The sequence below is a fragment of the Melanaphis sacchari genome, unplaced genomic scaffold (genome assembly GCF_002803265.2).
Source record: "Melanaphis sacchari strain LSU unplaced genomic scaffold, SCAv2.0 Contig1_pilon_pilon, whole genome shotgun sequence".
Taxonomy (NCBI): domain Eukaryota; kingdom Metazoa; phylum Arthropoda; class Insecta; order Hemiptera; family Aphididae; genus Melanaphis; species Melanaphis sacchari.
In genome coordinates, this window is record NW_020270976.1 from 6,577,814 (window position 1) to 6,594,882 (window position 17,069).

The window sequence follows — 17,069 nt, forward strand, 5'->3', positions numbered from 1 at the left end:
TTTACATAAATACTCACTTTAAATAACATAGATATAAGTACTTATAAAGTTAAAATACTTATACTAGCCTTGGGTACTGCAATTTACACTATAGAATTATAGTTAAGCTACCAGAATAATAAACATATGTTTCTAAGCAGCACGTGTTGTCTAATTGAAATTTTTTAAACACATAATATATATTATTTTTTTATACATAATTTTGGTATATGGTAGGTATACTTAATAAAATAATATCATGTTAAGCCAAAGTTATTTTTTTTTATACATTTTAATATTACATACTAATATGAATCAGATAACTAATAATAGTAACTATAGTATTTTGTGTTTGTATGATAACTATTTTTATTCTTCATCTATCCCCTCTCATAATAATCAATTATAGACTATAAATAATAGTTTAAGGTTTATATCAATGTTATATTAACAAATCGAAATGCTATTAGTTAATTTGTGCCATTCGTATTACACAGTGCTAAATTTTTTTTTAATATCAATATATTATCATTAAGTATAATGTATATAATATTCAAATTCAAAAAACAACACTACATATAGATTTTATACAAAAAAAAATCGGGTAAGTAAAAGTTGTTACAATAAATATATGTAAGTAAAATGTTATAGTTGCTTTAGAAACTATCATTGTCAAAGTTTGTTTTAAAAACAAAAATAAACTATAAAAATATTATTATATTATTATTAGGCATGTGGTAATAAAATAAACATATTTCCATACATTTACGACACAATCATTATGGATACATTTAATAGAATAACTCATTAAAATATAATATAATAGTAAATAATGAAATAAGACGTTAGCTTTTTATAAGTTTTTTTACTACTGTAAAATCACAATAATTTTTACAAAATCATAGCACAAAAATAATATGTATACTAATATATATATATATATATTTATAAATTCCGTTTTGTTATTTAATTAGAAAACATTTATTTTCATACAAAACTTGTTTTTTAAATGAAACATACATTCGTATGTTGCTGGTTAGCACTTAATATTGTTTATATATGATTTCAAACAGCCATAGAATAAAACTACAATCATTATGTCATATAAGTGTTATTCACAGTCAACTTATTCGAAATAAATCGTATCTATGTAGCTTATGCAGCATTCGAGAAAAATATATGATCACCTCCTCATCTTCGCAAAAAAAAAAAAATACTTATTTATTAGCCTGGTAGCTGGTACGTTCGTCTGTTCGTCTGATTATTTATAGAACAATAATTACCAAAACAGCAATGTATCGGACACAAGAGTTTATCTGTTCTTACACAAAACCGTTTTTGGCACCAAATGACAAGTTACATTTTCAGAAAGTTTCGTGTAACACAAGTAATTCGATTTATCTTTGGGTTGGTTTCTCTTTTTTTCATCTTACGAACGCACAAATTTGAAGGATCGATTGGCAACATGTTGCGCATTGTTTGGATTTAAGGTAATCTCAGTTCACTCGACTGGATCATTAACTATTATGGTCATTCGAATATAATTATATACACACAAAATTATGTACCAATATAATACAATATATTGTGTGTACATTTATATATGCTAATATATATAACTTATAAACGTTTAATGATTTATGTGATTAGATTATGTATGTACAATTTAATAATTATTGTTTTTTTTTATTTTCTAAATCAAAAACTTAAATTATAAGTTCTTATAATTTATTTAACCTCTACCTGACTTGTGAGAATCTAAGTTTATTAAAATCTATATAATATATGATGATAATAAGTATAATAAATATCCATTGTAGCTTGTAAAACTCAGTAATTGGAATCTTGTTAAATCTGTAATATTCGAAATTATTTTTAATAAAAATATATATAAATTATTATTTAACACTCATGAAATCCTTTTTATTTTAGTTATAAAATTTATAAATTTGTATGTCAGATACCTAACAATACTTAGGATAAAAAATTAAAAATATAATATTTTTTGAGAAATTTAATATCTTTAGATGACCCTACATTTTCATGCGTAGTGGTCCTACTTACAAATGCATAACATTGTACGTTCAAATTATTTTTTTTCACATTTAATATTTTGATAATTAAATTTATAAGACGTATGAATATTATAATCTATTTATTTTCAGAGGTTATTTTTATATTTTGATTTTACAATACATTTTTTGTATATTTTGAAAACTCATAACTCGCTGTAAAATTTAAATATAATATATTTTTATAAAAGATATGTATAATATATATTGCTTAGTTTATAAGTATATGTGGAGGACATTGGAACATATTATGGTTTTGTGTGAATAAGAAATCATCCAACAATGACTCTTTGCTTAAAATTAAAATATAAAAAAAAAATCCTATGTGATTTGCTAGTGAATATTATTACTGTTAATTTTAAAATTGGTCGATTCATTGTAAAAATATTAATTATAACAGAGTTAAACTGATTATTTAGAACCTATAATTTGATATACGTTTGTAGGATTGAGACAATACATAGGAAGTAGCGTCTCTTAAATACCACAATAAACTGTATGGTTTTTATGCGTATTGCAGCAGCGCCTGTTTGATGCTATATTTATACGAGTATTCTTAAACGATTAGTAAATAATATTATAAATATAAACTACTGAATAATCGTACGTTAAAAATAAAAATAAAATCATTCTATACCAAAATGTATTAAAACATTGAATCCGATTTTACAATTTTTATAACATTATGATCTCAACTCATTGGTAATAGAAACAATGCATTTGAAATAATTTATTCGTAGCTGGGTCTCTATAATATAATTATTTGCGTAATAACAAAAATTATTTAATACTCAGTCATTAATTTTAGGAACAATCTGTGAATATAATATTTTAAAACGGTATTGGATTTATATTAACTAGTTAAAAAAATTGTAATTACAAAATTATTTTGTGTGTAAAAATAAAAATAATAGACAAATAGCTAATGCACAGCTATATTTACTAATTTCAACCAAACATGATTGATGACTATCACTCAGTCTTAACCTAACCTTGTAATCTAGTCATATTTCTGTTGACAAAAGATTAAACTATTTTAGAATTTATATTTATACCTACTAATTTTGACAACAGTTTATTACATATAATTTTATAATAGTTGAATGTGAAAAGCTACAGATTGGTTTTATTATTTATGAGTAAATTGCTAACATTATATGAAGACAATATTTTATACCGTCATTCTGGTGCTAAAAATTTAAACAGTTAAATCTAACAGTCATCACAAGTAATTGTTTAAATGGATTGTGAATAATATATTAAACCATTATATTATTTTGCTTTGGAATTCGTTTATAAAATTAAAACTAATATTGTTTATCAGAGTGTTGTATTTTGTGTCAACACTAAACACCACAACAATAACTCAACATAACAATTACCACTACAATTTATAATTGAATAATGTATGCCTTATTTAAGTCTAGACACTTACCCGTGGTTGAATTTTTTACTTAGTGTTTAAAGAATAGAAAGTAAAAATAAAATAATTTCAATGGTGAGCATTCAAAAATAAAACATTTTAATAATTTAAAAATAAAGCTAAATGCATTGTTATGTTTTTGGTATTTACATACTGCCTTAAGTAATCGAAGAATAAAATTCATAGTTCATGTAAACTATAAATTGTACTTTCATGATAATATGCTATACAAATATAATAAAATAAATATAAAAAATTAACTAACTTCTGAAATATATAAAATGAAAGCAAAAAGTATTCCGTAACTACTATAATATAGAGGACAAATAAAACTGTATGATACGATAAAATGATTTCTTTTGATTACAATAAAAAACTTTATAAAAAAGTGACTTGGTTTAATTGAAATTGTTTATAAAGAATTCATTATTTAAGGTTAAATCAATAAAATATTTTTCATTAGAAATATCTTATTTCGTGACCTACAACGCGTATTGGCATTATTTAATTACTGATCATGAACATATATACATATATATTCCACATATTTCGCTGTATAGGGCGTAATTATGCATATATTTTATATTAAATTTGATGTTGTATTTACATATCTAACGGGTGACATATATGTATTGTATCCATCAAAGTTTGATGATTTAATTATTAAGGTCAATGCAATAACAATTAGATTATTTAAGCGATAATATGATTCATTTATTTATTAGTCTTTTTTTTTTACGCTGTTTAATATTTAGGTCCGTTTAAAGTACTTAAATAGGTACCTCCGTTGTACGTCAAAATATTCAATAAAGTTAATTATAACATTATTATAAATAACTATTTTAAAATTTTCATGTTGAACTAAACTCGAAACGTTTTACAATATCAAATGGCATAATTAAATCGTTCAAATATACACATACTCATACACACAAACACACATTCACACAGCAAAACAATCAAGAATAATAATTACTTGCACATGGCATCGCAATGGTGAAATAGATGATAGGTCTACTAGTTGATGTTGCAATTCGTATTTGATTAATGCTTAGTTGTTTTAAAAATTTTCTGATAAAATCTAAATAATTTAATACTTTCTAAATATAAAGAACAATATTCGCAGAAAATGTTTCAAACTCCATATGATTCAAATCATCGTGTACAATAATATGTTGAGGTGTTAACTCATACACAATTTAAATTTGTTCTCAATCACTTTTCGAGTAAATAAACGTGAAAATTATATAGCTTATAAGCTATTAATATTGATATTATAACGCTATTATACTCGTAACATCAGCTTATTGTATTGTTAGAAAGTAGGTACTAAGGAAAAACGGTTTGTTTAAATTTAGATTTGATCAGCTTCTGGCAGGTACATGAATAATATGTTTTATAATATGCTATAAAAACAATAAACGAGCATGTTATTATTTATTATTATATTTAACAGTGGTTGAAAGAAAAATTAAATAGCTAAATACAATATAATGTACCAATTAGTCAGTAGAAATTAAATTAATGTACGAACTTCTTTAGTTATTCGCATTCATTTTCATGAATTTTTATTAAAAACTCAATTTATTATTTCAATCTATTGAAGTTCATGTTCTGGAAATTTCAAATTTGAACAAACGATCCACAACAAATGTTAATTTAGTTTTCTATATTATTATTCCATTCATTGTCATGAGCATAAAGGGGTAATAAGGTAATTATTTTGGGAAAATTTTCTACCGTTATATTTTATAGTCTAACTTTACTACATAAAATAACTAACGAAAATTATTCAAAAATATATCAAAGAAAACTTTTCTTCTTAAAAAAAAAAAAAAAATGATTAAAACAATATTTAAAGATATGTAAAGTTCTTACTCTTTTGATAAGGTTGTTATAACACTCCCATGAACTTGCAGATAGAGAGCTCAAAAAACGAAGATTCTCAAGTAATAACAATAATAATTTGGGACGTCGCATCAACGCGGTTCCCCGTAATATAATATCATATAACTATATACAATCGTATATTATTTATAGGTTATTATTGAAACACTTTGGGTTTTTCCTACGGGCGTTAAATCGTGTACGGGCCCATATATGTATTTATTAGACCTTTGACGCCCCCGTGCAAAATAATTGACACGTAACTGCGTTTTGTGTTCACGTCGTACAAACGTAATATTATAATATTTACCCGCCTGAAAACGGCTGAAGTGATGTAATATTTTTCTGTTTTATATTTTATAACAGAGCCTATTTCGATTCGAAACGCGAAAAAAGTTCTCTGCACCTACCCCCCCCACGCATGCTTACGTTTTGGCCACAGTAGCGTATTGACGTTGAACCGTCTGTTTTGTCGTTGTTTCAGAAGGGCTCCGAGGAATTTTGATCCGGCGGCCGGTCAACAAGTCCGCGACGAGTATCATATGGCCCTGCTCGGAGCACTTGCGGCCACCGGCAGTAGACGCCAGGGCTGCGTGCTGCGGGCGGCGGCCGACGCTATAACGTTCTACTGTGGCGGTGACGTGGTCAGTGGAGGCAGCAGTGGCGGTGGTGGCGGCGGTGGCAGTGGCGGCGACGGTACCGCCACCGCCGAATACGACCCGGCCGCGGCGGCGTCCGGCCGGCTGTCCGCCGCTGCCGCCGCCGCCGCCGGCGATCGCGGATTCGTCGGCGACTACTTCCGGCGGCCCGTCCGGTCGGTGGCCATCAGTGACGGCGGTTCCGGTGCCGGCGGCTACTACTACGGCACCGAAAACGGTTCGTCGACGGCCGCTGTGCTGGCCAACGCGACGGCAGGCGTGGAACCGTTCCTGAACGGTTCGTACAATCACACGCTCGGCGCCGAGGCGGAAGACCTCACCAATTACATATTCGTCATCACCATCGGCATAATACTGGGTGCGATGATTCTGACGACCATTTGCGGTAAGTCAAACACGGTGTAACGCAATACGGTGAAACCTTTGCGGCGGTATCTCGAAGTCGCGAGGGAACGAAAAAATGAAGTTGGACGTATCGAAACGTTGACTTACCGAGGGGATTTGACACATAAATACATTTTGAAATAAAAATTGTTTAATTACTGGGAAAAAAACGTGTATTCATAATAAAGAATAATGTATTTATAAACTTAATACCATATTTTATTATCGTTCGTCATTTGGGTAAATATACATTATTATCAGTCGTTTATCTTATTATGTTTTATGGTCTGAACATTTTTTATACTTCATCTCGTCTGTCGTACATATTCGAGTTAGTGGATCGTAATGGGCGGCGGGTACCGGATGATAATGACTTCGACTTATAGAAAATTCGACATATATAAATTCGATGCAATAAAATAACTTAATACGTAAGACGTAATACTGAATGATCGGGGTTGAAAAAAAAATTCGACTTCCAGAAACTTCGAGATACCAAAATTCGAAATAGCGAGATGTATAATGATTGCAGTCAGCTGAAAATTGGTAGAGTGGTGCTATTGGACACAATTCTGAGTCGTCAAAACAATATAATAATACTCATTTGCACGCACGGTGGTTTTAAACAGATAGAAATCATCTCGATCTGGTTTTTTTTTTTTTTTTTTTAATCGTTTGTCAATACTTAAGACGTATTTATTTCATAATATAATAGGTAATGCAAACGAAATTAACGCGTAAACGGTGGATTGAATTTTCATAATTTATGCTTTGTGGTGCATACAAGACATTAAAATCGTACGTAATATTTCTGCAGATAAAAACACACAACTCCACATAAGCAAAAGAAAAAAAAATTCAACGTTTTATATTATTTGCGAACATATTGTACCCCGCCAAGTGGCGTTGGTTATTCGCATACATTGAGTTGTTATGAACTCAAATAATATTAAGAGCCGTGTAGTGTGTACAACGTTCTCTCAAAATAAATTGTATTAGACAAATGGACGGGACGCAATATTATACGGGTTATTTTGGTACGTAATAATGGCATTATAAAGATGGACTTAAAATGAACGTTATGTAAAAGGGTACTTCAAAACCGAGTTTCACTCATAAATTCTAATGGTTTTGAGAATTGAATTTCTGAAATGCGCGTATAAACCAGACAACAATAAGTATAAATATTTTAACTCTCGTGATTTAACTATTCAGACCTTGTATTTATATGTTTTAAATAATAATAATATTATATATTACAGTAATATTATATGTTAAGCGAAGTAGTAATTTACATTTATATTATTTTCGTTACTGTTGAATTACCATTTTACAATCATTACAATTTTCGTACGTGTAGACTGTAAACTCACGAATATTTATAAAACTTCCATATTAATAATGTCTTAAATTTCAGAAATTCGGTTTTATAATAATCGTTTTAATACAACGCATCAGTAGTCGCTGTAGCATCAGCCGGCCCACGGACAACAATGACCCACAAAACCATTTTATTTTTTATCATTTACCATATTAAAACCAATTATTATCGATCTAAGTAATGATTACCTGTCATCGCATTCCACGTATTATTCTTTTGTTGAGAGAATGCATTGTTTTGTTTTTCATACTGCCTACATAGAATAAATCGATTCGGTCGTAATTATTTCGTTCAGGTTGGCACCCCACCTATATTTCAACAAAACATTCATTAGAATATTAAAACTCAGTTATTTGTTTATTTTTATGATAAGCTATTTTTAATGCTACCTTTTTTTGTTACGTTTTAATACAACTATAATACCCGTTCATCAACTCTTACACACCAATTACGTCAATCAAATAATTGAACCTTAAATTTAAAATTTACGTTTGAGCTTTACATTTTTTTTTTTAAATTTGTAAAGTTTCCAGTTTTTTATAAACAAAAACTACTACTAAAACTGTATCATAAATGCAGTGGTACGCACTGATGTGCTTTCATATTTTTAATTTTTTTAATTTAACTTTTAATGTTTTTTTTTTTTTTTTTTTTATGACATTTCAACTCACATAAACGTATATATATTTTTAGTTACCTGATTTTAAAACCGCATACACAAGGTAAAAAAAAAAAAATTCTAGGCTAACAGTATAAGCCGTTTATGTAATGAAATAAACAGCGTTGAAAACGTTGTAAAGCGTAATGGTTACTAGCATAGATAATGACAAAAGATGATCTGAAGGAATAAAAATAACATAACAATTTTTCCGTTCATAAGTTATTTAAAAATTGTTTCCTAAAAAACTTCAATATAATTCACGTTTAAAGTTCATAAAAATAAAAACGGTTAAAAATAGGATATACATATCAGAAAATATTTTTTTATTCTTGTGTACATAAATCTTGATATAAAATCATTGGGCCATAAATAAACCACGATTTAAACATAAAATAACAAAGTAGGCAATAAATAGATCTATAGATATATTGGAAATTACGATCTAAATCATAATATTTAAATCACCAATAAAGTGATAATTAATAAGTAAGTATCTATCATAAGCATTCAAATCATTATTTAAAAATATACAAGTTAAAATATGTATAAAACTAATATCATTTTATCATTTTATATTTATTTAAGTATAGAACGTAAATACTTTGAAAATCTGTGTTTTTCTTTATTTATACAAAAAAAGAAAATCAACTTTATAGTTAGTTTTAAACTAACACATACCTATTCATTTCAATAAAATTCATTAACCAACGAATACCAAGTAAATAATAAATTTGATTAAGTCCGAGGTATTTCCGTTAAAAAAAAGTTTTTTTATTGTCAGTAGTGAATTTTCTTCTGCAACAACTACTCGAGCTTTTTTGAAGATGCTATAAATAAAAGTTTAATTAAAAATAAAATAAAAATTGTTTGTAACCATCATAATTTCTCAAATATGTACAGTGTACATCTCAAAATATTAAATTAAAAAATATTTCTTGGTTATTTTAAACAAAATATAATACTTAGTATCCAAACGTATAAAAAAAATACTTGAATATCGACATTCTAAAAATATCAACAAAATAAATACTTACTAAAATTAGTTGAACAGTTTAAAACTACATGATATCGGATATATTACATTTTTTAGTTATTTCATTCTTTGTTTTAAGTATTATTAAATACTTAAGACATAATATTTCGATAACGATTTCTTAATAAAATAGATTTTGTTCCCTTTTTTTATACTTATATCATCGCATCTATTTCTTTAAGGAATTCTGCTCATATATGATTTATCAGTTGGATAAATTACACAAACATTGCTTTCAGTTGTACAGACAGAGTAATAATTAAAAGGAAATATTTTATACGTAGTATTTATACATAATTATATAATATTATTATTTATTACGTTCTTAATAAATAAAAAGATAAAAGAATGTAAAGTGTAATTGTTGTATTTTAATATAAGACCATAACAGTATGTTAGCACGGGTTTTGTTGTTTACTACTGACAAAATGAAACACAAAAGATGATATTTTAGAAAATAAGAGAATTTCATATTTTGCTGTTCTTGGTGCGGTTTATCTAAAATGCGGTATTTAACAACACAATGACCGTTTTAAATATACCAACTATGTAGTTAAATATGCTTTCGCAATCTCATGAAATCCTTTCCGTAGTATTTATAATGTGCCCATGGTTACTTTAATATCGTACATGTACTTACAAAAGTACAAACTGTTTATGATGACTATAAATTTACTACTTTACGAATTGACAATTAAAAACAAAAGAGTATAGTTTTTGTTCTGCAGAGAAATGAGTTTTATATTATATCATATTATATTTATTATTTATTAAAATTAATAACCATATTAATGTGCTATTGTTTTTAGGCATATATTATTTTAACTTCAACAGAAAAATTTTTGGTTTTATTACAATAAACTTTTTTTTATTACTATTATTATATTAATTGTTATGAAAAATTACAATCATCTGTATACACTGCATTCAAATTATTATAATATTGGTATTATTTGTATACGTTTTATTACAATATTAATAGTTAGTTGTCACTTTTCCGTTAAAATAATATATCTATTATAAATCTCTAAATAAATAATAATTAATGTCTTATGTAATATTGTCTTCATTTAAAGTTGACAAAAAAAAAAAAAATATACACTTTTTCTTTATACAAATAATATTGCCCATATCTGATCAAATTGACGTGAGCGAGTTTTAATATGTATAACTTTGAAAAAATATAATGTAAAATATTCATATTTTATACTATAATAATTTATAATTTGAACTGATAAATAATGTAACTATAGGAAAAATTTTAAAGATAATCAAAATACAAAAATTAATTGAAAAATTAATATAATGGATGAAACCTCCATAGTTTAAAGCCTTAAAATGAGTATATTATCGTAAATCTCTTCAGTTCATTGGCCTAAGTATTCAGTATCTTTTGAATATGAGGCACGTTAAGTTTTATAAATACGCAAAATATATCTTTTTCTTAATAAGAAAATGAGAAAATGAATTTAATTTAATATAATTTTTAAAATATAGCCTTTTAAATTTATATTTAATGGCTTTTAAATAGTTCTATTCGATTTTAAAACCTGATGAGATACTGTTGAATGACTTAGAACGTAACATTATAAATGGTTTAATGTTTTAAATCTTTTCCTAAATTCTGTAGCATAATAGGTATATATTTCCTTAGTTTTGTATCAATATGTGAAAGATAATTTACATGCAAAACGATTGGTTAAAATTAAGTGTTAGGTGGCCGCGAAGGAAAGCAATGGCTAAATAAAATGGAAATAATACACACGTTAAAATTAACCAGATGTAAAAAGCAGTATAGACAATAAAAGAGCTTATAGATAAAAATAAATGTTAAAAATGTGATTCTCGTTCGGTTTAATAATAAAATACAAACATTATGTAAGATAAATGTTATTTTTTAGAGACTCAACAATGCAAAATTACATTATTGTACAATTTATTATTGTCAAAGGATGTTTATATAGGGGGAAATAAGTACAAATCACATCCGATTGAAATAATATAAGTACGTCTAAATTTATGCCCTAGAGCCCCTAGCTACTGTGTTCAAAAATATCTACGCACAGTAAAATATATCAATGTAATTTGCTTGCTTACGCACTTATAGGTATTATCAAAATCTGAGGCTCGTGGGATTGACGGATTACTTATTATCATAAAAGTTCATTGATCGGACATTAAATCGTTTTATATTTCTTTACAACTTTATATTACCTATTATCAGATAGCTTAAGGAAGTATATATTATACTCAATAACTTTTAACGTTGGTTCAGTCCGGACGTGTTTCGACGTTAGTTGCTTATCAGTTTTTTCTTTGAGTTTATAATTGTGTTAATTTGCCATTTAATTAACTCTCGTTTACCTGTATATTCTTTATATTTATACCTACTACATTTCTTTGTAATAACTTTAAATAAAAAATGTTGTGTAACATCTGTAACGATGATATTTTTGACAGTGATGATATTAAATGTTCAACGTGTAATGAATTTTTGCATTTTGCGTGTACTGGGTTCAGGGAGACCTCTTTTAGTAAAATTTCAAATAATGCCAGATGAAATTGGTGTTGTAATAATTGCTAATTTCGTAAACCTAATACTAGACTGTCTAGAACACAGAATATTAAGAATGATACAAATATAAAACATATCGAACCAACCATTTTTACTAATGAAGATATTAAAAGCTTAATAGAACCAGTCAATTTTATGGGCAATAAATTTGAAAGCTTTGAAAAAAATTGCAAAAAATGATGATAACAGTTATTAAAGATATCAAGGAAAAAATCAAGTCTTAAAAGAGCAAAATAATAAATTAAAATACAGTGCTACAACTCTAGATAAACGTTTGAATGTATTGGAACAAAAAGCAATAGAAAATTTCATTGAAATTGTAGGTGTTGCGAAGTTTAATAATGCAGACTGCATAAAAACAGTGGAGTCGATTGCTGAGTTTGTAGGAATGAAAGTAAATATACTAAAAGCTTTTCGTATTTTTTCGAAAATTGAAAATAAATCTAAGGAAATAATGGCGGAAGTACAGACATACCAGAGCAAATAATTTATGATGGACAGTGTAAGGAAGCTAAAATTAACATGTAAATCTGTAAATACTAACTGGAATGATGATAAGATTTATATGAATGACAGTTCAACTTAATTTAGTAGAAATCTATTCTTTAAAGCAATAGTTTTGGCTCGTGAAGTGGCCTATAAATATATTTAGTTTAGGGACTCTAAATTGTTCATTAAAAAAATTAAAGCACCAAAGCCATAATAATTGATAACGAGCTTGCTTTATCTAAACTTACTTAACTTACTACCGTTATTTATTAGATCATTTTAACTGTATTAAAATCCTTAATACATATGGTAAACTATCTTAATATAAAATTTTATCTTAGCTATATAAGACTAATTATTTTAAATTTTTCTCAGAATTTTTTAATATGAAAAATAATCTAAATAACAATTATATAAATATTTTATGTTATAACATCAGAAGTGTTAACTCAAATTTTAATGAAATGATTTTATTCTTAAAAAATGAGATATATAGTAAAAAATAGATATAATATTGTGTTAACTGAAACCTGGCATAATGCATCTTTTCATTATAATTACAATATTGATGGTTATAATTTATTTTATTCATCCATAAATAGGAATCAAAATGATGGAATTTTTATTTTTTTTTTTTAAGGATTTTTTTTAGTTAGAATTTTATGAACATGATTTTGATGAAACTAATTTTTTGAAACCTTTCCTTGATGAATCTCTGTATACCAATTAATATTCTATGGATTTATAGATCACCCTTATTGACATATCCAATTATATTAGTATATTAAGAAAAACTCTAGATAAATTTAAATACAAAGGTGTTAATACTTATCGGGGATATTAGCATTAACATATGAGGCAATAATTCAATTAATCTCTTCAATTAATATCTGGATTTATTATTAGATATTGGTTTTACTTCTTTTATTAACATTAACACTATATTATCCATAGGCCATAATCACTCTTGTATTGACCATGTACTTTTTTTTAAGCAATGACCAGTTAATTAGTACAGGAAATGCTGATGTGCTGCAGATTAATATCACTGACTTCTTTTCAATCAGTTTTTCTATACTTATTAATAATGTTTACAAAATTTTAAAAAATATTAATCTTGTAATTGATCATGATAATATATTAATTAGTTTTTATGTGAATAAAAATAGTCTGAAATATGCAACGAAATTAGTGCTAATGAGTGTTGCAATGCATTTCAAAAAATCATAAATAATGTAATTGATAAATCTATTTCATATAAAGTATTAACTTCTAAAACAAAGCGTTTAAAATAGTGGATATTAGTTGGCTTATTATGTTCCACACGTCACAAGCAAGATTTCTCATTAAAATGTAAATAAAATTCAAATTACTTGAATTGGTACTACACTATAAAAAAAATATAAGAATAATTGCACTAATGTTTTAAGATTATAAAAAAAAAAAAAAAATTCTATGAAAAGAAATTTAAAAATATCGTTCATAACTAAAATTAATGTAGAAACTTATAAATGAAGTCACAGGATCTAAAACTAAATGTAAGGATAAATTTGAAACTATAATAAGTAATGACTAAGTATATAATGAAAATATGGAACCGAAAGATATTTTTAATGAATTTTTTATCAACATAAAAAAAAAAATAGCTAAGAACTCCGGTTATGTGTTAAACAAAGAATTTTCAAATGTTAATAATAATTTTTCTTTCGACAATTTATTTATTAAAAAAATTGAAAACTTTGATATTCTAAAAATTGTCGGTAAATTTAAAGATGACACTGCGACTGGCTTTGATAGAGTAACAATTAAAATATTAAAACATATTATTAGATTGATAGTTAATCCACTAGCTTACATTTATAACTTAACTATACAACAAAGTATTTTTCCTGATTATTTTAAGGTTGTGGTGGTTAAGCCTCTTTTAAAGGGTAGGGATTGTAAGAACATAAACAATTATAGGCCAATATCCTTGTTGACAAGTTTTTCCAAAATTTTAGAGAAATTAATTAAAGCTAGGTTAATTACTTTTTTGGAGGAAAATAAACTGTTATCCAAAAATCAATTTGGCTTTACACCTGGCTTAGGTATTGATGACACCCTTCATTGTATGACACAGTATTGATATATAATGAAAGCAAAGTAATAGCTGTTTTTTTGGATCTAGCTAAATCTTTTGGTACAGTTCATCATAAAACTCTACTGCAAATATTACCTAGTTTTGGAATAAATAACCATAGTTAAAATTGGTTACATAGCTATCTAACAAATAAAAAACAAAGAGTTAAAATTAATAATGTTATAAGCCAAGATGAACTTACCAAATATAGTGTTCCACAAGGCAATGTTCTGAGTCCTATTTTGTTAATTTTATACATAAATTCGGTATGTCAATTTTAATGATCGGATAGTCTCATACGCTGATGATACGTGTCTACTTTTCACGGGAAAATCGTGGCAAGGAGTTCATTCTAAAGCCACGATTGGTATGAGCGAAGTTCATAAATGCCTTAGTGACAAAAATCTTATATTAAATGATGATAAAACTATGTTCATGATCTTTTCCATGTATAAAACTTTCACAAATGTTAATGCAATAACTATACATACCTGCACTAATAGTAAAATATGTAACGTACACATTTGAAAACGTATTAAAAAAGTCTCAAGAATAAGGTACTTAGGGATTATTTTTGATAACAACCTAAGATGGCATCTTCATTCACATAATATTGTAGAGAATCTACGTGCAATATCATTTGCATTTAATAAACTCAAAAACTTGATACCAAAAAAAAAAAAAAAAACTACACATATGATATATGTATTTTTGCTTGATCAATCAATCTATCAATATGGTCTATTAGTATGAGGTGGTCTGGGAGATAGAGTTTTAAGACAGTTGCAAGTTAATCAAAATAATCTAGTACGAATTTGTTTAAATAAAAGTTCCTTGGAAGGATAGAGTAGACAAAATTACTTAGATATGGGTGTATTACCTATTCAATAACTCTATAAAAAAATTGTAATTATGTTTATTTTTAAATCTCTAATAAAAAAATAGTAACCCTTTTAATGAAAACAAAAGAGAAAATAGAGTTTATAATATTTCTGTTAAATATTAAAAAAAAATCCTTTGGTACAATAAATCATTTATTGACTATTTGAGACAAAAAAAATAAATATTCACTTACATCAAGGAAATGTTAAAAATATTATACATACTGGTTATTTTGATACTCGTCCAATATACTATCTACCGCACATTTGATGGTTTTATATGCTATCTACCGTAATTTTATGTTAGTGAAGTATGATATCAACACGTATTTACTATCTACAAATGTGAATTGTTTTACCTTTATAGTGCAGAATTTCTACTTTGTCATTCTTTTTATACTGTGTAGTTTTATACGTATTTCTGATCGTTCCTACAAATGATTTGAACAGGTTTTCAGTTGGTTTTTTAAACGAGTGCCACCACTCTTCTTGAAGTTGGGATGGTAATAATGTTAGTCGCTTCCTATGTTTTAATGTTATATTTGTGTCTCAGCACTAGTTTTTGAATCAATGACATTTTCTGAATGATTAACCGTTTTATGGATAAACCCATGTTAATTTAAAGTAGAATACACATGCCATTTATCAAAATCTATAGTATTGCCTTGTTCAACTTCATTTAATATAATTGGTAGTAATAGGTATTTCAATCGCGCTTTTCAACTTTAAAAAAAAAAAAAAAAACGTTTATCTAAAGAGCCATCATGTTTATGATACAAACCAAAAACCAATGGCCCTTGAGTTCGTTGCCCGTAATTTTGATTATTTATTACTTCGTTTTCACCTGAACTCTCTTTATCTTCATCAGACTTTTCGTCAGGTTTGCCATCTCCAAGACGCAATCTTCCACGATTATATTTCCTTTTATCTTGGAACAAGGGTTCATCTATTTGCACAACTAGGCCAGGACCTCCCGTTTCTTACGGTTTTGAAATTCAGCTACTGCTACGTCTCAACATAAAATATATCAGCCGACTATACTTGATTTTGATCTTTTCATAAACACCTCGGGTTGTGTTTTCTTTATTTGAAATACCCAATACCAAACAAGTTTTATGATATTGCACAAATTAAACCACTGTTACACTTCCCATTTTTAACCATATACGTAAAAAAAGTTATTGTTTTTGCATATGGAGTAAAATGTTTGGCACCTTTTTTTGTACATCGATTATAAATTGTTTTCAAAATATTACCTTCCGAATCACGTTTTCAACTATTTTTCAGGACTTTTTTCAACTCGCCACTTTAAATTGTTTGGTTTTAAACTCTTAATAATAATTAATAAATAGTAATAAATAAATCATAGTAAAACCACATTTAATCGATGCGACTCACAAATACACACTAAACAGGTATAATATAAAGATATACCTATTAACCTACCTATCCTACTAAAAACTAAAGTATAAATATAATATAATTTGGGGTTTCAATAAAAGCTTAATTTTAATTGCAAAATGATA

General features: G+C 26.8%; 1 protein-coding gene across 2 annotated transcripts in view; it reads left to right on the forward strand.

Annotated features, from left to right (window-relative positions):
* Nucleotides 1-17,069, forward strand: part of LOC112593306 (5-hydroxytryptamine receptor) — a 194,144-nt gene that overhangs the window by 115,113 nt on the left and 61,962 nt on the right. Inside the window, exon 3 of one of the 2 annotated variants that reach the window (XM_025337689.1) lies at nucleotides 5,846-6,405. In XM_025337689.1, the coding sequence (XP_025193474.1) occupies nucleotides 5,904-6,405 (502 nt within the window). In that variant the 5' untranslated portion in view covers nucleotides 5,846-5,903. The remainder of the gene's footprint in view (nucleotides 1-5,845; nucleotides 6,406-17,069) is intronic. The other variant, XM_025337688.1, reaches the window with a different exon arrangement.